This window comes from Lepus europaeus, chromosome 14 (assembly GCF_033115175.1).
Source record: "Lepus europaeus isolate LE1 chromosome 14, mLepTim1.pri, whole genome shotgun sequence".
In the NCBI taxonomy this organism is placed as follows: Eukaryota; Metazoa; Chordata; class Mammalia; order Lagomorpha; family Leporidae; genus Lepus; species Lepus europaeus.
In genome coordinates this window covers 13,120,749-13,146,640 of record NC_084840.1, presented here as the reverse complement: position 1 = coordinate 13,146,640, position 25,892 = coordinate 13,120,749, and the positions used below count along the sequence as shown (strand labels likewise).

Genomic DNA, 25,892 nt, shown 5'->3' with positions numbered 1-25,892 from the left:
AGTCCTGTGAGCTCCTAGTCCCTCACTGATGTGCGACAGGCTTGTAGATCTTCTTGTTCAAGGTGTTTCTCCAATCACTCACAGATACATCATCCATAGATAGGAAGCTTACTGACTCAACCTCTGAGCAAGTATTGGTTCACCACTAAGCTATCCTGACTGAGGGGTCACTCCTAGGAAATTAGACCTCAAAATATAAACAAGAAATAATAACTGAGCAAAGACCTCAACATTTATATACTGCGAGAAAACAGTCTACAGAATTAGTCTAGGCAAGTCACAAAACAAATAAACAAATCTGCAGTAACAAGAAGCCCTTGGTTGTTAGGCCTCACAATTCACAATGTATTATCTAAGATTTCCAGCATTTTTACTCAATAACAAGTTGTGTTCAATATAAATGTTATGAGACATGGAAAGAAGTAAGAAAGATATTCCACAGCAATAAAACAAATAAAAATTAAAAACTAGCAATAAAATTAGTATTTGCAAAGACCCAGGTTTTGGAATAACTATATGAAAGTGTCAAAGCAGTAAATGTATATAGAGTACTGAAAAAATACAACAGGTAACTAATTATGACTTCATGAGGTAACAAATTTTACCTATCTAGATTTAGCCATTAGACATTGTGTGTGTATCTGTACAAGTATTTAAAGCATGTTATATGCAGCAAATACATACTGCTACACCTGTGTAAACCTAAAAGACAATGGACAGCCAAGCAAGGCTAAGGTATATAATTCAGTAAAATAATAATTGAGCTGCTAAGCATGAAAAATTAGGGAGGAATTTCCAAAGGTCATACATATAAAATAGATTTCCCTCTGGGAAGTGTGACTTAAATTATATTCGAAGGAAAAAGCAGTATGTGGGAAACAAAAGGCATTCAGAGAATACCTGCTAGTCTTAAAGTCCACACTTGAAGAAATATTCCATATGCACAGGGCATGTTCAAGAAGTAGCAAGTTGAAGTTTTCTATGCAACAGTAAATTCAAGTAAGGGTGTGTCAAATATAAGTTTGAGGACAGGAGTTGAACTTGGCAGTTTATGTGCCACAGGCCACAGTGGAGTACCTGTGTTCATTTCTGATCTTTGGCTCCTGCCTCTGGCTTTCTACCAGTTCAGACCCTGGGAGGTAGCACTAATGACTCAGTTAATCAGATTCCTGCCAGTCATGTGGACCTGGACTGAGTCCCTGGATCCCAGCTTTGCCCTGCTACACCTTCACCTCTTGAAGGCATTTGAGGAGTAAACTTGTAAATGAGAATTCTTTTTCCACGTTTTTCTACATCTCTCAGTCTCTCAGTCTCTCTCTATGAAAAAGCAGATAAATGATATTAGCAGAGAAACACTTGTTAGATGAAATCAGTTTAGTGTCCTACTAGATGTGTTTTTCAGGTATTTATGCAGCAGTGTTTATACTGGTTCAGAATACCCTACGTAGACTAATTATTTCAGACTTTCTATGGAAAGTCTTATTAGACTTGCAGTAGCAGAGGAAAATGTACTGTTTTGTTACACCGATTTAAGATTACCTTGCATAATTCTGTTGACCTACATTGCACATTAGCATATTTCTATATTAGTTTTATTCACATAATACTAATTTCCATTAATTCATTAGATTGCCTAAATCAATTTTATGTTTATCTCCTGTGATAATATATTGCACTTATTATTAGACATTAATTTGTATGAGTATCTGCTTTTAAAATTAAGTGTTTATTATTTTTACCTTAATTTACTATAATTTTAAAAGTTATGCTTATTCCTCAGTTTTCTCTGAATTTATCATGAACTTACCCAAGGATCAAGGTGGTTCTGTCCATTTCTATTTGTTTATATTAGAAGCCTTAGAGTTCATAGAAAGGCTTGCATTGAAATTTAACTATTAATCCAAGAGGATGTTGTTTTAATAGGAAAGTAGTAAATATCTCCACTGATAATAGATGGAAGATTTTGACTTTTCTGCAGAATCTGAAAAATGGCATTTGAGTTTTTGAGAGAACAAATCAACACACAGGTAATGTTTAACATATGATAAAAATAAAGCATATAAGTATATAATACTCTACCTAAATGCTCAATTATTAAATTATTAAATAGCTCAAATGATTAAATAGCAAATTGTATTTATGTATACTGAGAGCTATAAAATCTATAGGCCTTCTTCACACCCAAAGCTAAAACACATGTAACACATTTGGGAAAATGTTCCCGGAGCCATGCCTGGAATAGGAATAAATAGGTGCTGAACTTCCCAACGTTAATTTTAGACTTGTCCATTTCCCCACTCACTTTTATCAGTGTTTACTTGGCATAGTTTGGAACCTTGTTGCCAGATGGATACTCACATAGAATTATTATGTCTTCTTGCTGATTTAATGTTTTTATGATTTGGTAATGCCTTTCTTTATTGATATTCTAAATCTACTTTGTGGGATATTAATATAGTCGTTCCAGATTGTCTCATTAATTTCATAACATTTTTGTTCTTTCAACATCAATCTACCTAGATAGTCAAATTTAGCCTGAATTTCTTGTTGATAGCAGGTACTTACATCATTAAAAATCCATTTAAAGGGCAAGCCTTTGATGTAGCAGATAAAATGTTACTTGGGGTGCCTGCATCCCATACTGGAGAACTTGGCTTCAAATCCAAGCTATACTCCTGATTTCTGCTTCTTGTTAATGTGCATTGTGAGAGGGAGCAGGAGATGGCTTAGGTAACTGGGCCTCTGCCACCCACATGGAAGAAACAGATTGAATTCTTGGGTCCTGGCTGTGGCCTGGTCCAGTCCGGGATTGTAGGCATCTGAAGAGTGAACCAAGATGGGAGATATCTCTCTGTAGATCATTTTCTCTATTTCTCTCTGTTTTTTAAAATAAAATAAATAGACTCTAAGGGCAACCTATTTCACAAATCTCCACATTTTAGTTGGCATGGATGGAACATTAACATTTAATGTAATAATTAATATGCTTCTTGTCATACTTGCTAAAATAGTGTAAAATTCAAGAAAATTAGGATGCTTTTATTTTACATTAAGAGTCAAATGATTTTGAACTTCTCAGAGTTTTGTTCCCTCCCATTAGACTCTCACTGAAGGATGTGCAGTCAATATTTATTGAGAGCTTAATCTAAGGAGGCCTTAAAATGCTCATGAAAAAAATGTACATTATATTTTAATTCTACTTTGCCACAAACTTTAAAACTCTCTTGTTATGTCAGTCACTACTTCTATGTATAGGACTCCATTATCTGATCATCTGAATCTTAACAGTCATATTTTTAGTGCATATATATTAAAATACAATAGATTATAATTTATACATATTATATATATACAATAATTATATATTATAAATATATATTTTAAATAAGTAGTAAATATATGGAAGAAACGTACACATACTTCAAAGTGTTTGGAGGCTTATATGTAAGAGCACAATTTCCTTTAATAGAAGGAAATTTTCTGAGTGGTGAGTAGCTACATGACATTACATTAATATATGTACATAGACACATACACATTCATTTCAATGTTTTATCCCATGATAAAAATGCTGTAATATGTGGTTGTTCTTTCCTTCCTTTGCCAGCTTCTGTACTGCAGCTTCAAGTAGAACAAGCTGCTCAACAAATATCACACTACAAAATGCAGAGATGTTCCTATCTACACAAACTTGTCCCGGCGCTACATGGCTTGCTTTTTCCTTTACCTCCTAAACATAGGAATAGCCCACATGGGAGGGCATTAATTTGAATTCTCTTAGGAAGGGTCCACTGTAGGAGTTTATTTTTCATCTGGACAATCAGGTAAGAATTTACCCACTTTTCACTTTTATATTTCCGTGATCACTGTTGCATTTACTTTGCCATATTCTTTAAAGGGCTACCACTAACCGACAGAAAATCCACTGAACACAGCTTTGAGAGTCCTGAGAAATGACAATCAAATGACCCACCCAGCCTGCAGGCAGTGTACTGATGAGAAACTCTGATGATGGAGCCCTCCCTCTGGTACACTGTCTTCACTGAGACATTTAGGACTGCCATGGAAGCTTTCTCATGCTGATGCTATTTCTGTTAGTGAGCAAAATTGCCCAAACAGGCTTCAATAACGTAAGAAACCCTGCATGCAGTGAATTATTAAGATAATTTATATTGTAGTTAAAGATCATAGCACAGTGATTCTCTTCCATTTATAAATGATGTATCATGCAATATCCTATAGTGCTGTAGTCTATTTATAAAAACTTGGAAATGAAAGGAAATCAAAAGGAATAAGATATTTTCAAAAGTTATCAAAAGAAGCATTTATACAGATGGCAAAGGGAGGAGAAATCATAACTGTACAAATAAGGGTTTAAAGATTCCACAGAAATGTTTCTAGAACACTTAAATAAATTGCTTTTTTATTTAAAGACAGAGTCTACCAACTATCATGTTAAGTTTTGAGGTATAATTCTTAAATATACACATTTGAATTTAGAGATACTTAATGTTGAAAATATATTGCCATAAAACAGAAAACAAATCAAGGACCAGGTCACAGCATTAGTACCAAAATATTATTTATTCATTTAGTCAAAATTAACTTGTAAACTAAGATTTTTTTTTTTGACAGGCAGAGTGGATAGTGAGAGAGATAGAGAGAGAGAGAGAGACAGAGAGAAAGGTCTTCCTTTTTGCTGTTGGTTCACCCTCCAATGGCCGCCAAGGCCAGCGCATCTCGTTGATCCAAAGCCAGGAGCCAGGTGCTTCTCCTGGTCTCCCATGCAGGTGCAGGGCCCAAGCACTTGGGCCATCCTCCCCTGCCTTCCCGGGACATAGCAGAGAGCTGGCCTGGAAGAGGGGCAACCGGGATAGAATCCTGCGCCCCAACCGGGACTAGAACCCGGTGTGCTGGCACTGCAAGGCGGAGGATTAGCCTGTTAAGCCACGGCGCCGGCCCAAACTAAGATTTTTTTTAAAGATTTATTTATTTTACTTGAATGTCACAGTTACAGAGAGAGAGAAGGAGAGGCAGAGAGAGACAGAGAGAAAGAGAGAGATCTTCCATCCGCTGGTTCACTCCCAAATGGCCACAATGGCCTGAGCTGTGTCCATCAGAAGCAAGGAGCCAGGAGATTTTTCCAGGTCTCCCACGCATTTTCAGGGAACCAAGGACATGAGCCATCTTCTACTGCTTTCCCAGGCCACAGCAGAGAGCTGGATCAGACGTAGAGCAGCTGGGTCTGGAAGGGGCACCCATATGGGATTCTGGCTCATAGGCGGCGGCTTTTCCCGCACTGCCACAGTGCAGGCCCCAGTAAATTAAGATATTTAAATTAAAACTGACTAGACACTCTGGAAAAAAAAAAAAAAAAGAAGACCTAAATGAAAGATCTCTGTGAGTGAGATCCCAGTGGAAAGAACGGGGCCATCAAAGAAGGAGGTACCTTTCTCTGAAGGGAGGAGAGAACTTCCACTTTGACTATGACCCTGTCTAAATAAGATGGAAGTCGGCCAACTCAAAAGGCTTCCATAGCCTCGGCAACTGATGACTAGAGCCTATGGAGATTACTGAGGCCATAAACAAGAGTGTCAATTGTTAAGTCAACAACAGGATTCACTGTGTACTTACTTCTCATGTGGGATCTGTCCTTAATGTGTTGTCCAAAGTCAAGTAATGCTATAACTAGTACTGAAACAGTATTTTACACTTTGTGTTTCTGTGTGGGTGCAAGCTGATGAAATCTTTACTTAATATATACTAAATCGATCTTCTATATATAAAGATAATTGAAAATGAATCTTGATGTGAATGGAATGGGAGAGGGAGCTGGATATGGGAGGGGTTTCGAGTGGGAGGCAAATTATGGGGGCGGGGGAAGCTATTGTAATCCATAAACTGTACTTTGGAAATTTATATTTACTAAATAAAAAGAAAAGAAAAAAAAATAAAACTGTCATTCCAGTGAATATAAAGTACACTTTCTACTCTTTGTTTAAATAGATATTAGATCACAGAGCTTAAGTAGTTTATGGTTAGGGGTTAGGGTTAGGGTTAGGGTTAGGGTTAGGGTTAGGGTTAAGGTTAGGGTTAGGGTTAGCATTAGGGTTAAGGTTTGTCTTTTTAGATATTTGAGTCTGGGGCTAACAGTACATCTGTCAGTTGAAAAATAAAAAGCCAAGAGAAAACAAGTTCCTAAGAAACAACAAATATGTGTCTAGGAGAGAATTTTTGTGGAAGAGAATTGATTTTAAAAATTCTAGCTGATGATCCTCCACTGCTGTTACAGACAGGAATCCAGAGTCAGGAACGGAAAGCTCAGCTAATACCGAGAACGATGGGTGCGGTCACAGCGTTCATTTGTTGCTGTCAAAGGAAATGAAACTGCTGAATGCTACATTAGAGAACATTGAAAAAGCATCACGAAGGCAGTAGAGAAGAACGTGTTGTGTGTGTGTGTGTGTGTGTTTACATCTATATAAAATTGTGTCATTTGCAGGGAGAATTTTACTTTTCCATTCCAATTCAGATGTTTTTTCTTTCTTTCTCTTCACTAATGGCTCTAGCTAAGACTTCCAGTACTGTGCTGAATTGACATAGTAAGAGTGCCAATGCTTGTCTTGTTCTTGATCTAAGAGGGGAAGCCTTTTTACCAGTAAGGATGAAGTTGGCTGTTCGCTTATGATATACGGATTTTATTGTCTAGAGGTAATTTCTCTGTCCTTATTTATTGAGAGTTTAATATGAATTTATTGAGAGTTTTATAATCTTGTCAAATGCTTTCTGCATGTGTTGAAATCATCAACATTTTCCCTTTGGTCTTTTGTGGTGCTGTTTAACAGTTGTTGATTGGTATGTATTGAACCATCATTGCATCACAGAGATAAATCTCACTTGATCATGCTGTATGGTTCTTTCAATGTGTCATTATGTTCAGTTTGCTATTTGTTGTGGTTTCTAGTTTTTAAATTTTTGCAGCATTTATATTCATCAGGTATATTGGACTATATTTTTCTTTTTCTTAGTTTTCCTTTTGTGCCTTTGTTGTTGACAATGCTAGCCTCCAAGGCTTCTTTCCTGTACATTTTTGGGAAGAATTTGAGAAAGGTTGGTGTTAAATATTGAAATGTTTGCTAGAACTCAGCAATGAAACCTTCAGGTCCTATGCTATACTTTGATGGAGACATTTTTTTTTTACTAATTTAATCTTCTAATTCATTAATCTGTTCACATTTTCTATTTATTTGTGATATAATCTTTGCAGATTGGATGTATCTAGGAAGTTGTTCAATTATATTGGCATATGATCAGTTTCCTGGTGTTAATTGTTCATAGTAATCTCTTAAAATATTTTAATCTCAGGGCTGTTAGATACAGTATCTCCTTTTTCAATTCCTGATTTTTTTTTAGCTTCTGTGTTTTTAAAACTAGTTAGCTTTTGTTCAATTTTGTTTATCTCTTGAGAAATCAACCATTTCCTTCTTTCTGCTCTCCTTTGTTTAGTTTGCTAGCCATATTCTTTTTCTTTTAGGTGTATATTTAGGTTGTTCATTTGAGATCTTTCTTTTTTTCAACATGCAGGCATTTATGGCTATAAACTTCCATTTTAGAACTGTTTTGGGACATCTCATAGTTTTTACAAGTTGTGTTTCCACTTTGGTTTGTCTTGAGACAAATTAAATTTCTTTATAGTCCAATTCATCATTCGGGGTCATGTTGTTCAATTTCCATGTATTTTGTTAATTTTCTGAAATTTCTATTCTAATTGATTTCTATTCTCCTACCATTTACTTGGAAAAGATACTTGAAATGATTTCAGTATTTTCAAATATTTTAGGATTTGCTTTGTGGACTAACATATGACCTGTCCTGGAGAATACTCCTTGGGCACCTGACAAGATTCTCCATTCTGTGATTCTTGGATATATTGTTTGGAGTATTATTGGTAGTTCCCTTGCTCTAACATGTTATAGGAGTAGAACACACAGAATTTTGCATCATCAAGTTTTATTTATTTATTAATTTTTATTTATTCCTATGAGAGGAAGACAGACAGACGTAGAGTTCCCATCCACTGGCTCACAACCCAAATGCTCAACAGACTTGGGAGCTGGGCTGGGGAGGAAACTCAGTCCAGGTCTCTCAGATAGTTGACAGAGATTCAACCATTTGAACCATCAACCTGCTGCCTCCCAGTGAGTCCATTAGCAGGAAGATGGAATCAGGAGTGGAGCCAGAACATGAACCCAGGTATTCTGACAAGAGATGTAGGTATCCCAACTGGTGTGCTAACCACCAGGCTAAGTCCTTGCTCCTGGTTCATCAAGTTTAGTGTAGTGCTTCTAAGAAGTGTGATACTCACAGCCTGGGATGCCCACATCCCACAGCATGGAGCCAGCAGATCAGTGCTTCCAACTCAGTTTCCAACTAATATATGTTGGAGGCAGCAGATGACAATTGGAGTACTTGGGTTCCTGAAACTCATGTGGGAGACCTGGAGGGAGTTCCTGGCTCCTACCCTGAACCTGGCTCAGCCATGGCAGTTGCAGGTCTTTGGGGAATGAAACAGCAGATGGAAGATCTCTTTCTCTCTCTCTCTCTGTATGCCTCTCCCTCTCTCTTAGTCACTCTGCCTTTCCAATACATTAGTAAATAATCTTTAAAAAGAAGTGTGGCACTAGTCTCTTAGATTATAAATTCATCATCATAGATCAATACATACCCTTAATTAACAGCAAAGATGAGTTAAACAATACTTTAAAAACAAATTGAGAACTGCATTAATAAAAACTCTGAATAAAGTTGAAAACTTTAATAAAAGTAATATCTTCTTGTATTTTTCTCACAACTGGGATACTCCAGCTTGCCATCCTGACATGTTTTTCGAAATGACTGAGAAGTTGCTGGACGATATCCGTGTTTACATTTAAATTCAACTGTGTCCCCTGTTTGGGAATAAAGCTTTTGTCTTTCTTTCCACTTCAATGTTATGTTATATTTTTCCATCATTTCTTCTGATATTATGCATGCATCTGAAAGTAGAAAAATGACAGAAAACATTAAGTAGTACACAAATATTCTCCAAATCTTTCATGTTTAGAAGTAGATAATTGAAAATGAATCTTGATGAAGAATGGGATGGGAGAGGGAGTGGGAGATGGGATGGTTGCGGGTAGGAGGGAAGTTATGCGGGGGGCAAAAGCTGCTATAATTCAAAAGTTGTATTTTGGAAATTTATATTTATTAAATAAAAGTTAAAAAATAGTAAGTGATATAAAAATGTGATTTTTCACATGTGATAATTATATTAATTCCAAAGAGTCATAACAATTATCATGTCAAGAACTCCACATTTTAGAACCTTTCACTACCGTTTTTTTTTTTTTTTAATTAAGATGTAGGTAAAAGAGTGCAAATTGTAAGGTGTAAGATGAATAAAATCTTGGGGCTCAACATACAGCTTGGTGACTTTACTTAATAATAGTGTATTGGTTACTCATTGTGGTAAGCATTTCATTAGAAATAGATCAAATCATCAATCTGTACACTTGCAATTCATGCAATTTTCATTTATCAATTAAATATTTTTAAATAAATTATAAAAATGAAAAGTTTTCTAAACTTTACTTCCTGATACAGAGATACTTGGAGGTCAAGCATTCATCAGAACAGTTTTTAGTCATCTGTGAAAATTCTATTATAAACAGCAAGACTCCATTCTCATATCAATGATTTTCCAGAGTCCATGAGGATATTAAAGTTCTTACGCAAGCATTTTGGTGGTTTTCCCCACTTTCCATTTCTGCACATTATTTTCTTCTCCCCTTCAAGTTGATACAAGGACTGGCACTGATACTCCACGGATGAACCTGAAGTATACACTGGTAATGACAATGAAGTGATGTCTCCATTTTCAATTGGGGGAGGAGGTCCACATTTTCCTGTAGAATCTAAAAAAAAATATGAATTACTGAGATATAAAATCAAACTACTGGTTAAGAAAGCGAATAAAATTGCAGCACAATGCACAGTAAAATGAATCTTGGATCTTGGGATATTATAAAAATGTTTTCTAAATTAATCAATTTTTAAAAAAATGTCATGTAGGATCTCTGTCTTTAATGTGCTGTACACTTTTATTTAATGCTATAACTAGTACCCAAACAGTATTTTTTCACTTTGTGTTGCTATGTGGGGGCAAACTGTTGAAATCTTTACTAATATATACTAAACTGATCTTCTGTATATAAAGAGAATTGAAAATGAATCTTGATGTGAATGGAAGGGGAGAGGGAGCGGGAAAGGGGAGGGTTGCGGGTGGGAGGGAAGTTATGGGGGGGAAGCCATTGTAATCCATAAGCTGTACTTTGGAAATTTATATTCATTAAATAAAAGTTAAAAAAAAAGAAAAATGTTTTCTAGAAGAAATTTTATCACATAAACTGAGTTATATTTTAAGCTGTTTTTATGATTTATTGTATAATTTGAAAGGTAAAGTGACAGAAAGGGAGAGAAAGGGAGAGAAAGGATGAGGGTGAGAGAGAGAGGAGAGAGAGAATCTTTTACATTCCATCTGCTGGTTCACTCCTCAAATGGCCCTAACAGCCAGATTAGGCTAGGCTAGGACTAGGATACAGGAACTCGATTTTGGTCTCACACACGGGAGGCAGGGGCCAAGCCTTAGTCTATCTTCTGATGCTTTCCCAGATTTGTTAGCAGGGAGCTGATAGAGCAGTTGGGACTTGAACCATCGCTCTGATACGGAATGGCATGTTGTAATCAATAGCTTAACCTGCTGCTCCACAATGCTGGCCCCACGTTTCTGGATCTTAAGTGCATCATACAGCAATGCTTACTGTGTCTCTAAATTTTTTTCCTTGCTTTTCTTTTTTATTTAAAAGACACACCAACCTATTGAAAAAAGCCACAGAACATAAATTTGAGAAGGCAAAGGGAATTTTTGCATTAGGTGGAAAAACATTTCTACCAAGTACAATTTAATTCCTAAACATACTGGTTTTTTTTTCATTTTCAAAGAAGTTGCCTAGTTTTTTTTAAACTTTTATTTAATAAATATAAATTTACAAAGTACAACTTTTGAATTATAGCAGCTTCCCCCCCAATAACCTCCCTCTCACCCGCAACCATCCCATCTCCCCTGCCCTCTCCCATCCCATTCTTCATCAAGATTCATTTTCAATTATCTTTATATACGGAAGATAAATTTAGTATATACTGAGTAAAGATTTCAACAGTTTACACCCACAAAGAAACACAAAGAATAAAGTACTGCTTGAGTACTATTTATACTGTTAATGCAAACAGTATAACACATTAAGGACAGAGATCCTACATGGGGAGTAAGTGCACAGTGCCTCCTGTTGTTGATTTAACAATTGACACTCTTATTTATGACGTCAGTAATCACCCGAGGATCTTGTCATGAGCTGCCAAGGCTATGGAAGCCTCTTGGGTTCACCAACTCTGATCTTAGTTAGACATGGCCATAGTCAAAGTGGAAGTTCTCTCCTCCCTTCAGAGAAAGGTACCTCCTTCTTTGATGGCCCGTTCTTTCCTCTGGGATCTCACTCACAGAGATCTTTAATTTAGGTCAATTTTTTTGCCACGGTGTCTTGGCTTTCCATGCCTGAAATACTCTCATGGACTTTTTAGCCAGATCCGAATGCCTTAAGGGCTGATTCTGAGGCCAGAGTGCTATTTAGGACATCTGCCATTCTATGAGTCTGCTGTTTATCCCGCTTCCCATGTTGGATCCTTCTCTTCTTTTTAATTCTATCAGTTAGTATTAGCAGACACTAATCTTGTTTATGTGATCCCTTTGACTCTTAATCCTATCATTATGATCAATTGTGAACTGAAACTGATCATTTTGACTAGTGAGATGGCATTGGTACATGCCACCTTGATGGGATTGAATTGGAATCCCCTGGCACATTTCTAACTCTACAGTTTGGGGCAATTCCGATTGAGCATGTCCCCAATTGTACATCTCCTCCCTCTCTTTTTCCCACTCTATATTTAACAGGGATCAGTTTTCAGTTAAATTTAAACACCTAAGAATAATTGTGTGTTAGTTAAAGAGTTCAACCAATGGTCTTAAGTAGAACAAAAAAATACTAAAAGGAATAAAGTAGTAAGTTGTTCCTCAACAGTCAGGACAAGGGCTGATCAAGCTATTGTTTCTCATAGTGTCCATCTCACTTCAACAGGTTTCCTTTTAGGTGCACAGTTAAATGTCACTGATAAGAGAGAACATATGATATTTGCCCCTTTGGGACTGGCTTAATTTACTCAGCATAATGTTTTCCAGATTCCTCCATTTTGCTGCAAATGACCAGGTTTCATTGTTTTTGACTGCTGTATAGTATTCTATAGAGTACATATCCCATAAATTCTTTATCCAGTCTACTGTTGATGGGCATTTGGGTTGATTCCAGGTCTTAGCTATTGTGAATTGAGCTGCAATAAACATTAAGGTGCAGACAGCTTTTTTGTTTTCCAATTTAATTTCCTTTGGGTAAATTCCAAGGAGTGTGATGGCTGGGTTGTATGGTAGGGCTATATTCAGGTTTCTGAGCAATCTCCAAACTGACTTTCATAGTGGCTTAACCAGTTTGCATTCCCTCCAACAGTGGGTTAGTGTCCCTTTTTCCCCACATCCTCTCCAGCATCTATTGTTGGTAGATTTCTGAATGTGAGCCATTCTAACCGGGGTGAGGTGAAACCTCATTGTGGTTTTGATTTGCATTTCCTTGATGCTAGTGATCTTGAACATTTTTTCATGTGTCTGTTGGCCATTTGGATTTCCTCTTTTGAAAAATGTCTATTTAGGTTCATTTTAAATTTTTAAAAAAGATTTATTTATTTGAAAGTCAGCATTATACAGAGAGAGGAGAGGCAGAGAGAGAAAGAGAGGTCCACCATCTACTGGTTCACTCTCAAATTGACTAAATGGCTGGAGCTGTGCTGATCCAAAGCCAGGAGCCAGCAGCTTCTTCTGGGCCTCCCACGCAAATGCAGGGGCCCAAGAACTTGGGTCATCTTCTACTGTTTTCCCAGGCCAAAGGAGAGAGCTGGATTGGAAGAGGAGCAGCTGGGACATGAACTGGCACCCATATGGGATGTCGGCACTGCAGTGGCGGCTTTACCTGCTACACCACAGCGCCAACCCCTAGACATGCTATATTCAAAACAACATCATAAAAAGACCCTGAAAGAGGTAAAGAATTCCATTTGCCTAAGTTCTTTAGGACTCAAGAACAACAACGAAATGTGCTGTTGGCTCTGTTTTGGACCTTGTGTAGAATGGATGATGTATCAGAGTGCTTATGTTCATGTTCTGACTCCAATCCTCATTCCAACTTCCTGCTAAACATCAGACTAGAAGAGGCAGCTGATTTCTGAAATATTTGGGTCCTTGCCAACCTCATGGGAACCCTAGAATGAACTGAATTTTAGGCTCCTGGCTTCAGCCTGGCTCAGCCCTGTCTCAAGTTTTTGAGGAGTGAACCAGCAGATTGAAGCTTCCCTTGACTTTTTCTGCTTGTCTCAAATTAAAAACAAAAAATTATATCTCTCATATTAAGGACCAGGAAAATTTAAATATTAATGTATAAAACTGAGATGATACAGCTATTGAAACTGATAACATTTTTAAAAACCCAATATTATGTAGAAATATTAAAGAATCATAGGAAAATTTTAAATATTTACAGAATGGGCTTCATAATAGATTGAAGATGACTAAAGGACAAATCTGAATTTGAAGATAAAACAACACAAATTACTCAGTTTCAAAACCGAATAAAACAAAGAACTGAACTTCATCAGTTTTAGAATACAAAAAAAATTAGAAATGTAGAAAGACAAGAGAAAGTGTACTTGACTGAAAACAAATGCGAAAAAATAATGGTGGTGTGGCTTCCTGGATTCCTTAATTGGATACCTATTAAAATGGAGCTTAATTCTTAGGTTTTGAACAATGTATCACAGTTATACAAGATGTTAACATTATAGAAAGCTAACCGAAGTCTGTGTCCACGACTTTTCTATAAATCTAAAATTATCCTGAAATTAAATGGTTACTAAAAAACAAAACAAAACAAAAAAAGGTGAAAATTTGCCACGTTGAGGATAAGGCATCAACCCATATTCCAGAAACTGAATGAACAAACAGAACAATCCCAGTGACATTCATGCCACCATATGTCATATTGGAACTGCCTAGAAATAAAGAAAAAAGAAAACAAATCTTGGGGGAGCCAGTGTCGTGACATAGTGGGCTAAGCCCTGGCCTGCACCTGCATCCCATATGGGTGCTGGTCCATATCCCTGCTGCTCCTCTTCCAATCCAGCTCTCTGCCATGGCCTGGGAAAACATTAGAAGATGGCCCAAGTCCTTGGGTCCCTGCACCCCTGTGGGAGATCCAGAAGTTCCTTGCTCCTGGCTTCAGAGAGGCCCAGCTCTGGCTGCTGTGGTCATTTGGGGTGTGAACTTGTGGGTGGATGATCTTTCTATCTGTTTCTCCCTCCCTCTGTCTGTAACTCTACCTCTCAAATAAATAATTAAATCTTAAAAAAAAAACAGCAACAAATCTTGGCTCCTGCTACATAGAAACTATGTATTTCCTATTAAAGCAAACATCAAATGAAACTGGGTTTCTTACCAGTCACCATGGAGGCCACAAAGAATTGGCACATTTTTCTAGTGTTGAAAGAACTGAACCATCAACCTCATTTCTAAATCCAAGGAAACATCCTCTCAGATAAAGACATAAAGACATTCTCAGGCAAACAAAAACCAAGAGACTTTGTCTCCAGAAGACCTACCCTTAAAGAACTAAAGAAATTCTTCAAAGAGAAGGGAGAAAATAAGTGAAAGATCCCACGACTGCAGGAGGGAACAAAGAATACAGTGGACAAACAGAAGAATGGGGGTGGAGCCAAGATGGCGGAATAGTGAGGGCACGCACTGATAGTCCGAGAAAAGATAGTTTAATAAAAGTGGAGTTACTGTAGCCTCAGGAAAAGGCTCGGGAAAAAAATTGCAGATGAAACTCTTCTGGATCTAGTGGATGTGACACGGAGGACCCACTGGGAGCGTAAGGTTGCCCACCACGTGGAAGCCCAACCACAGAGTCTGCACACCAGCGCTGGAAGGGGAGGTGAGACAAAAACCTCGGTAACCTGAGACATTGGTGGGGAAAGGCAGAAAGAGCCTAGAGGGAACAATGCCTGAAACCCCACTTGGGAAAGTTCACCAGGCTGACTGGAGGAGAGAAAAAAAAATGAATAAATAAGGGGAACCGGCATGGACACTAGCCTCTCTCTCCACTCACCTTACAAAGCCGAGGAAGACAAAGAGCAGGCACCATTTTACGTATGTAAAGTGGCACCCGCTATTAGCCAAGCAGAAAATCCTGACTCTGGTGGGGAGAAATAACAGGAGGTTAGGACCTAGTGAAAGTGTGAAACTAACGAACTGAGACTATGAAAATCTGAGGGGGGGGGGGAGAAAACTCACCGAGTACACAAACTCGGTAACCTTGGCAACCAGGTGAGAGACTGCGGAGAAATTTGAGACCACACTGAGGGCTGCATAAACTCTTTGTGTGGTCCCAGCGGTAGATCAGACGAATACCTACAGGGGCCAGATTTCATACATCAACTACCCTCAATTCCACTCAGCTGTGTGGAATTACTTCCCAACTGAGTCAAAAAAAAGAGAGAGAGAGAGAGAGAGAGAAAGAGAGCGAGCAAGGGAAAGAACAATCTGGGTGAGTCACCTTTGGCACACCCTTAACCCTGAAGAACCAAAGAGAGCTTTCTGGTCACACCCATCACAGCCTCCAAGGATCCATCAAAAGCAGACAGTCCACTTAATCTAGAGTCATAGTATTATGAGCAAAAGCACCACAGTGAAGGAACAAAAGAATATCTCTAAAATGTCAAACACACGCAAAAACCGAAGTAACAAGAACAAGGAAGAAACTATGATGCCCACAAATGAAAAAGACACCCCAATTCAAGATTATGAAGATGATGAGATAGAAGAAATGCAAGAAGCAGATCTCAAAAAATTGATAAGAACATTAAGAATTCTCAAAAACAAATTCTTGATCTACAGAAATACTTAATGGACAAGATAGAAAGTCTCTCATGCGAAAATGAAATATTAAGGAGGAATCAAAATGAAATGAAACAACTAGTAGAACATGAAACTGTGATAGTGACAAGAAATCATAAAAATGAAGAATTCAATATAAAATGACAAACACATTAGAGAGCCTTAAAAACAGAATGGGTGAAGCAGAAGAGAGAATATCAGACTTAGAAGACAGAGAACAGGGAAGTATACAGTTAAACCAAAGAAAAGAAGAGCAAATTAGAAATCTAAAAACTATTTTTGGGAATCTACAGGATACTATTAAAAAAACCCAACATTCGAGTTCTAGGAGTTTCTGAAGGCAGGGAGAGGGAGAAAGCATTAGAAGGCCTTTTTAGTGAGATACTAGCAGAAAATTTCCCAGGTTTGGAGGACAGAGACATCCAAGTACAGGAAGCTCATAGAACCCCTAGTAAACATGACCAAAAGAGACCCTCACCACGACATGTTGTAATCAAACTCACCACAGTGAAACATAAAGAAAAGATCCTAAAATGTGCAAGAGAGAAACGTCAGATTACTTTCAGAGGATCTCCAATTAGACTCACAGCTGACTTCTCATCAGAAACCCTACAAGCGAGGAGGGAATGGTGAGACATAGCCCATGTACTAAGAGAGAAAAACTGCCAGCCCAGAATATTATAACCTGCAAAGCTCTCATTTGTGAATGAAGGTGAAATAAAGACCTTTCATAGCAAACAGAAATTGAACAAATTTGTTGCCAGTCGTCCTGCCCTGCAAAAGATGCTTAAAGATGTGTTACACACAGAAACACAGAAACATGGTCATCAATATGAAAGAAGGTAAAGGAAGGAACCTCACAGCAATGGATCACAGGAAGTTCAAAGCATATATTAGAAAATATCTTTGGGAAATGGCAGGGCTAGTTACTACTTATCAATAGTCACATTGAACATTAATGGCCTGCACTGTCCAGTTAAAAGACACAGATTGGCTGATTGGGTTAAGGAACAAAACCCATCTATTTGCTGCTTACAAGAAACACATCTTTCCAATAAAGATGCATACAGACTGAAAGTGAAAGGCTGGAAAAAGTTATACCATGCCAATAGAAATGAAAAAAGAGCGGGCATAGCCATCTTAATATCGGACAACATAAACTTTAACACAAAAACTGTTAAGAAAGACAAATAGGGGCACTATATAATGATTAAGGGATCAATTCAACAGGAAGATATAATGATTATCAATTAATATGCACCTAATTACAGAGCACCAGTTTATTTAAAAGATTTGGATCTAACAGATATCTACAGAACTTTTCATGCTACACATAAAGCATTTACATTCTTCTCAGCAGTACATGGAACTTTCTCTAGGATTGACCACATATTAGGCCATAAAGCAAGTCTCAGCAAAATCTAAAGAATTAGAATCATACCATGCAGCTTCTCAGACCACAAAGGAATGAAGTTGGAAATTAGCAACTCAGGAACCCCTGAGCATATGCAAATACATGGAGACTGAACAATATGCTCCTGAATGAACAATGGATCACAGAAGAAATTAAAAGAGAAATCAAAAATTTTCTGTAAGTAAATGAGGATAACAGCACAACATACCAAAACTTATGGGATACAACAAAAGCAGTGTTAAGAGGAAAGTTTATATCAATAAGGGACTACATCAAGAAACTGGAAACGCACCAAATAGATGAGCTTTCAATTCATATCAAGGATCTAGAAAATCTGTAGCAAACCAGACCCAAATCTAGTAGGAGAAGAGAAATAAATAAAATCAGAGAAGAAATCAACAGGATTCAATAAAAAATTACAAAAAATCAGCCAAACGAGGACCTGGTTTTTTGAAAAAATAAATAAAATTGATGCCCCATTGGTCCAACTAACTAAAAAAAGAAGAGAAAAGACCCAAATCAATAAAATCAGAGATGAAAAAGGAAATGAAACAACAGACACCACAGAAATAAAAAGAATCATCAGAAATTACTACAAGGACTTGTATGCCAGCAAACAGGGAAATCTATCAGAAACGCATAGATTGCTGGACACATACAACCTACCTAAATTGAGCCAGGAAGACATAGAAAACCTAAACAGATCCATAACTGAGACAGAAATTGAAACAATAATAAAGGCCCTCCCAACAAAGAAAAGCCCAGGACCAGATGGATTCACAGCTGAATTCTACCAGACATTTAAAGAAGGATTAACTCCATTTCTTCTCAAACTATTCAGAGCAATCGAAAAAGAGGGAATCCTCCCAAATTCTTTCTATGAAGCCAGCATCACCTTATTCCCTTAGCCAGAGAAAGATGCAGCATTGAAAGAGAATTACAGACCAATATCCCTGATGAACATAGATGCAAAAATACTCAATAAAATTCTGGCCAATAGAATGTAACAACACATCAGAAAGATCATCCACCAGACCAAGTGGGATTTATCCCTGGTATGCAGGGATGGTTCAACGTTCGCAAAACAATCAACATGATACACCACATTAACAGACTGCAGAAGAAAAACCATATGATTATCCCAATAGATGCAGAGAAAGCATTTGATAAAATGCAACACCCTTTCATGATGAAAACCCTAAGCAAACTGGGTATAGAAGGAACATTCCTTAATACAATCAAAGCAATTTATGAAAAACCCACAGCCAACATCCTATTGAATGGGGAAAAGTTAGAAGCATTTCCACTGCAATCTGGTACCAGACAGGGATGCCCACTCTCACCACTGCTATTCAATATAGTTCTGGAAGTTTTAGCAAGAGCTATTAGGCAAGAAAAAGAAATTAAAGGGATACAAATTTGAAAGGAGGAACTCAAACTATCCCTCTTTGCAGATGATATGATTCTTTATTTAGGGGACCCAAAGAACTCTACTAAGAGACTATTGGAACTCATCGAAGAGTTTGGCGAAGTAGCAGAATATAAAATCAATGCACAAAAATCAATAGCCTTTGTATACACAGGCAATGCCACGGCTGGGAAGAACTTGGAAGATCAATCCCATTCACAATAGCTACAAAAACAATCAAATACCTTGGAATAAACTTAACCAAGGACGTTAAAGATCTCTACGATGAAAATTACAAAACCTTAAAGAAAGAAATAGAAGAGGATACCAAAAAAATGGAGAAATCTTCCATGCTTATGGATTGGAAGAATCAATATCACCAAAATGTCTATTCTCCCAAAAGCAATTTACAGATTCGATGCAATACCAATCAAAATACCAAAGACATTCTTCTCAGATCTGGAAAAAATGATGCTGAAAATCATATGGAGGCACAGGAAACCTCGAATTGCTAAAGCAATCTTGTACAACAAAAACAAAGCTGGAGGCATCACGATACCAGATTTCAGGACATAATACAGGGCAGTTGTTATCAAAACAGCATGGTACTGGTACAGAAACAGATGGATAGACCAATGGAACAGTATAGAAACACCAGAAATCATCCCAAACATCTACAGCCAACTTATATTTGATCAAGGATCAAAACCAATCCCTGGAGTAAGGACAGTCTATTCAATAAGTGGTGCCGGGAAAATTGGATTTCCATGTGCAGAATCATGAAGCTAGACCCCTACCTTTCACCTTACACAAAAATTCACTCAACATGTATTAAAGACTTAAATCTACAACCCAACACCATCAAGCTATTAGAGAGCATTGGAGAAACCCTGCAAGATATTGGGACCGGGAAAGACTTCCTAGAAAAGACCCGGTAAGCTCAGGCAGTCACAGCCAAAATTAACTATTGGGATTGCATCAAATTGAGAAGTTTCTGTACTGCAAAAGAAACAGTCAGGAGAGTGAAAAGGCAACCCACAGAATGGGAAGAAATATTTGCAAACTATACTACAGATAAAGGGTTGATATAAAAAGAAATCAAGAAAATCCACAACAACAAAACAAACAACCCACTGAAGAGATGGGCCAAGGACCTCAATAGACATTTTTCGAAAGAGGAAATCCAAATGGCCAACAGACACATGAAAAAATGTTCAAGATCACTAGCAATCAGGGAAATGCAAATCAAAACCACAAGGAGGTTTCACCTCACCCCGGTGAGAATGGCTCACATTCAGAAATCTACCAACAATAGATGCTGGAGAGGATGTGGGGAAAAAGGGACACTAACCCACTGTTGGTGGGAATGCAAACTGGTTAAGCCACTATGAAAGTCAGTTTGGAGATTGCTCAGAAACCTGAATATAGCCCTACCATACAACCCAGCCATCACACTCCTTGGAATTTACACAAAGGAAATTAAATTGGCAAACAAAAAAGTCATCTGCACCTTAATGTTTATTGCAGCTCAATTCACAATAGCTAAGACCTGGAATCAACCCAAATGCCCATCAACAGTAGACTGGATAAAGAAATTATGGGATATGTACTCTATAGAAAACTATACAGCAGTCAAAAACAATGAAACCTGGGCATTTGCAACAAGATAGAGGAATCTGGAAAACATTATGCTGAGCGAATTAAGCCAGTCCCAAAGGGACAAATATCATATATTCTCCCTGATCTGCGACAACTAACTGAGCACCAAAGGGAAAACCTGTTGAAGTGAAATGGACACTATGAGAAACAGTGACTTGATCAGCTCTTGTTCAGACTGCTGATGTACAATGTAATACTTTATCCATTTTAGTATTTTTTTCTCTGTTTTGTTCTAGTACTATTGGTCGAACTCTGTAATTAACACACAATTATTCTTAGGTGTTTAAATTTTAATTGAAAAGTGATCCCTGTTAAATATAAAAGTGGAAAAAGAGAGGGAGGAGATGTACAATTTGGGACATGCTCAACTGGACTTGACCCAAATGGTAGAGTTAGAAATGTGCCAGGGGATTCCAATACAATCCCATCAAGGTTGCATGTACCAATGCCATCTCACTAGTAGTCCAAGTGATCAATTTTAGTTTACAATTGATCACACTGATAGGTCTAAGAGTCAAAGGGATCACACAAATAAGACTAGTTTCTGCTAATATTAACTGATAGAATCAAAAAGGGAGAGAAAGATCCATCATGGGAAGCGGGATACACAGCAGACTCATAGAATGGCAGATGTCCTAAACAGCACCCTGGCCTCAGAATCAGCCCTTAAGGCATTCAGACCTGGCTGAAGAGCCCATGAAAGTATTTTAGGCATGGAAAGCCAAGACACTCTGGTAAAAAAAAAAAAAAAAAAAAAAAAAAAAAAAAAAAAAAAAAAAAAAAAACCTAAATGAAAGATCTCTGCGAGTGAGATCCCAGTGGAAAGAATGGGGCCATCAAAGAAGAAGATACCTTTCTCTGAAGGGAGGAGAGAACTTCCACTTTGACTATGACCCTGTCAGAATAAGATCAAAGGTGGCGAACTCAAAAGGCCTCCATAGACTTGGAAACTCATGACTAGAGCCTAGGGAGATTACTGACGCCATAAACAGGGGTGTCAAATTGTTAAGTCAACAACAGGATTCACTGTGAAACTTACTTCTCATGTGGGATTTGTCCTTAAATTGTTGTCCAATGAAAAGTAATGCTATAACTAGTACTGAAACAGTATTTTACACTTTGTGTTTCTGTGTGGGTGCAAACTGATTAAATCTTTACTAATTATATATTGAATCGATCTTCTGTATATAAAGATAATTGAAAATGAATCTTGATATGACTGGAATGGGTGAGGGAGCGGGAGATGGGAGGGGTTGAGTTGGAGGGAAATTATGGGGTGGGGGAAGCCATTATAATCCATAAACTGTACGTTGGAAATTTATATTTACTAAATTAAAAATTAAAAAAATATATCATGTAGGATCTCTGTCCTTAATGTGCTGTACATTGTGATATAATGCTATAACTAGTACTCAAACAGTATTTTTCATTTTGTGTTGCTATGTGGGTGCAAACTGTTGAAATCTTTACTTAATATGTACTAAACTGATCTTCTGTATATAAAGAGAATTGAAAATGGATCTTGATGTGAATGGAAGGGGAGAGGGAGCTGGAAAGGGGTGGGTTGCGAGTGGGAGGGAAGTTATGGGGGGGGAACCATTGTAATCCATAAGCTGTACTTTGGAAATTTATATTCATTAAATAAAAGTTTAAAAAAAATAGAAGAGTAAACATTGAATAGACATTATTCCTCATGAACTAGTGCAATTCTGTTTGGTATTTCAAGCAAAATTAGATCATGTGATGTGCTGCTCAATATATGTACTGAACATACTTAAGGCATTTATATCCCAAATATGGAAGGATAAATGGATCTAAATGGAAGTAGTTCCCAGATTTCAATTTAATGGCACAATGTAAACATGAGTAGAGAATAAGTTACCTAAAAGCATGTAACAACAACAGAGTTGAAAGCTATACTTGAAAACATCAAAGATAAATCAAAATAAAATTCTTTAAAAATGTCCCCCATATGAAGGTAAGAAAAGAGAAACAGAACCAAAAAAAAAAAAAAACCAGAAAAGAAATATAAAGAACAAAATGAGAGATAAGCCCTAACATAGAAATAGTTTTTTATACGTAAATGGCCTAAATATGCCAGTTAAAGGCAAAAATGTAAAGAAGGCCCAACTACATGTTGTAAGCATCAAATCCTTTCAAATGAACGCACACCTAGATTCAAAATGAATGACTAGGAAAAATATTAGGCAAAGAATTATTTTAAATATGGAAATACCTCCATTGTTGGTCTCTCTTATTTCCGGAACTCTGAGTATCAGACTGCCCCATGACTTCTTTTTACAAGTGTAGTAATTTCTTGGACAAGGTTAGTCAGTCCCCTGTCTTCAATTACAATCTATATACTGACTATGCCCAAATTAGAAAATAAATCTTATAACATTTCAGATAAAGAATTCTCCCAGATTCCAACCTTCCTTTCAATTTGATCGAATCCTTCTTGAAAAAAATGCCATATTTCTTGATTCCATTCATAAAAAAGTCTTGAAATCTTGGCATTGTCATTTTATTTATTGCACAAGAATTACTTCATTTTATATCAACATATTTGTCCCTACTATATTCTCAGATACCTGTGGGGAAATATGATACTCTACCTTTGCATTGAGGTGGTTCGGTCCAGGTTCCGTTTAGACACATTACTTCTACTTCCCCATACATGTCAAAAGGTTGTTTACATTCATAACGTACTTTCTCACCAGAAGGGTATCTGGCCATCTTATGTGATATTATAATAGCATTGTTCACACTAGGTGGATTCACACAGGAAACATCTGAAAAAACAGGAAAAAGAATCATTCTAGTGTTCCTGTTGAGTATCCAGTCATTGCATAAGCAAATATGTTTGGAGGGATATTTAAAATCAGTAGATAATGTGTCAGGAAACATGTGCATTTGTCAATAAATATAAACATAATATTAATGCAAATAACACATATTTTGTAAAATTTAAGTTTCGTCTCCTTAAATATCTTCCACCTCCTTCACTAGAGTAATGATAAACATTTCCTCCCTTGGGAATCATGAAAATGAAAGTTTTCCTGTACATTTCCTTATTTTTGTAAAGGTTTGTTTATGTAATAGGAAGAATGAAAGAGAAAGAAGAGTAAGGGAATGAGAAGGAGGGAGAGAGGGAGAAGGGGAAGAGGGGAGAAAGAAAGAGATCTTCATTTCACTGGCTCACTCCCCAAATGGTCATAATTGCTGGGGCTGGGCCAGGCCAAAGCCAAGAGCCTGGAACTCCATCTGGGTCTCCCACAAGGGTCACAGGAGCCCATGTACTTGGGCCACCTTCCACTGCTTTCTCAGGCACATTATCAGGAAGCTGGATTGGAAGTGTGCAGCAGCTGTTAATCAAAGCAGCACTCAAATCAGGATGTCAACATTGCCACAACTGCTTAACCTAGTGCCCCACAGCATGGGTTCCCTTTCTGGTATATTTCTACTCGTGTTTAGTAAAATACATCTTATAAGTTCTAGAAATTCAATATGAATTTAGAAAATGCAAAAAGTTAGAATAGGTACCAAAACAGATAGATTTTTACACAGTAAGGTGAGGTGATATAGTTCCAAATAACCTAATAGATATCTTATGTGCAAATACAAGAGAGCTCCTAGGTTCTTAACTAGAGGAATGTCAACAAAAGGGAAAGGTTGATTGCCCTGATTTCATCAACACCCATTGTATACAAGTATTGAAATGTCAAACTGTATTCCACTAATCTGTATGTTATCATTAACAAAAAAATTCAAGATAGTTACACACTGTGTAAGTCTTGTGAGCTACAAATCACCATAGAATATTTGAAATAACTCTTCATTCCTGTAAGGGCAGGCACTGTGGCATAATGAATAAAGCCGTGGCCTGCAATGCCTGCCCCAATGGGCAATGCTTTGGGTCCTGGTTGGTCTACTTCTGATCCAGTTCCCTGCTAATATGCCTAGGAAAAACAGCAGAAGATGGCCAAATACTTGGGCCCCCGCCATTAATGTGGTAGACACAAATGGTGTTCTTGGCTTTGGCTGGCCCAGCCCAGGCTGTTGCAGGCATCTGGGAAGTGAACCAGCAAGGGAAGATCTCTCTCTCTCTCTCTCTCTCTCTCTGTTATTTTGACCTTCAAATAAATGATAAATAAATATTTTTAAAAAAATTCTTTATTCTCTTTACATATGATGATATATCCATGCAAGTATATACTATATTGCATTTAAAACAATGAAATTGCTCTGAAATGAGGCAGTTTCTAGATTTATCAGAACATCCAAGGATCAAAGTGCAGAACAATGTATATCACTGTATTTTTGTTTTCATTCAAACACAAAATATGCATAAATCCATATATGTCATAATTTTAATTTAAAACATGTGAATATGTTGATTTATTTTTTTTTGACAGGCAGAGTGGACAGTGAGAGAGAGACAGAGAGAAAGGTCTTCCTTTTGCCATTGGTTCACCCTCCAATGGCCGCCGCGGTAGGCACGCTGTGGCCGGCGCACCACGCTGATCCGATGGCAGGAGCCAGGTGCTTATCCTGGTCTCCCATGGGGTGCAGGGCCCAAGGACTTGGGCCATCCTCCACTGCACTCCCTGGCCACAGCAGAGAGCTGGCCTGGAAGAGGGGCAACCGGGACAGGATCGGTGCCCCGAGCGGGACTAGAACCCGGTGTGCCGGCGCCGCAAGGCGGAGGATTAGCCTAGTGAGCCACGGCGCCGGCCGATAATATGTTGATGTTTTAACTCAGCAATGTTTACTTTGGAACAAAAGTCTTGCTGAAAGTGAGAATCTATTTTTAAGATTATCCTCTGTATATGTCCTGTGTATATATTGCTTGAATATCTAATTTTGCAAACATATTATTTATTTTGTTTATTTTATTTTTAAATGTCAATTGGGATTATCTAGACACTGAAGTCTGGGGCCAACTGTTTTACCACTACATTTGTCTGTGTTTAAAATTATGTAAAAATGAGGTTTTACTGTAAAAAAAAAAGGAAAAAAAGAAAGTACGTGCCATCAGATTTTATTTTGCCATTATTCTGCTTATTACTTATGATTTAAAATTTTTAAAATTAAACACTTAGAAAATCAGTCAAGAATTAAGAACACAGTTTGAGAATATCTTAATTTTTTTTTTTTTGACAGGCAGAGTTAGACAGTGAGAGAGAGAGAGACAGAGAGAAAGGTCTTCCTTTTTCCCTTGGTTCACTCCCCAAGTGGCCACTATGGCTGGCGTGTAGCGG

At 37.5% G+C, this 25,892-nt stretch overlaps 1 protein-coding gene across 1 annotated transcript in view; it reads right to left on the bottom strand.

Moving 5' to 3' along the window:
- The window catches only part of CFH (complement factor H), a 117,265-nt gene that overhangs the window by 35,739 nt on the left and 55,634 nt on the right, over positions 1-25,892 (bottom strand). Inside the window, exons 20-23 of the mRNA XM_062210736.1 lie at positions 23,247-23,423; positions 9,771-9,953; positions 8,818-9,035; positions 6,333-6,397 (exon numbers count right to left, since the gene is read on the bottom strand). Coding sequence (XP_062066720.1) covers positions 6,333-6,397; positions 8,818-9,035; positions 9,771-9,953; positions 23,247-23,423 — 643 coding nt within the window. The remainder of the gene's footprint in view (positions 1-6,332; positions 6,398-8,817; positions 9,036-9,770; positions 9,954-23,246; positions 23,424-25,892) is intronic.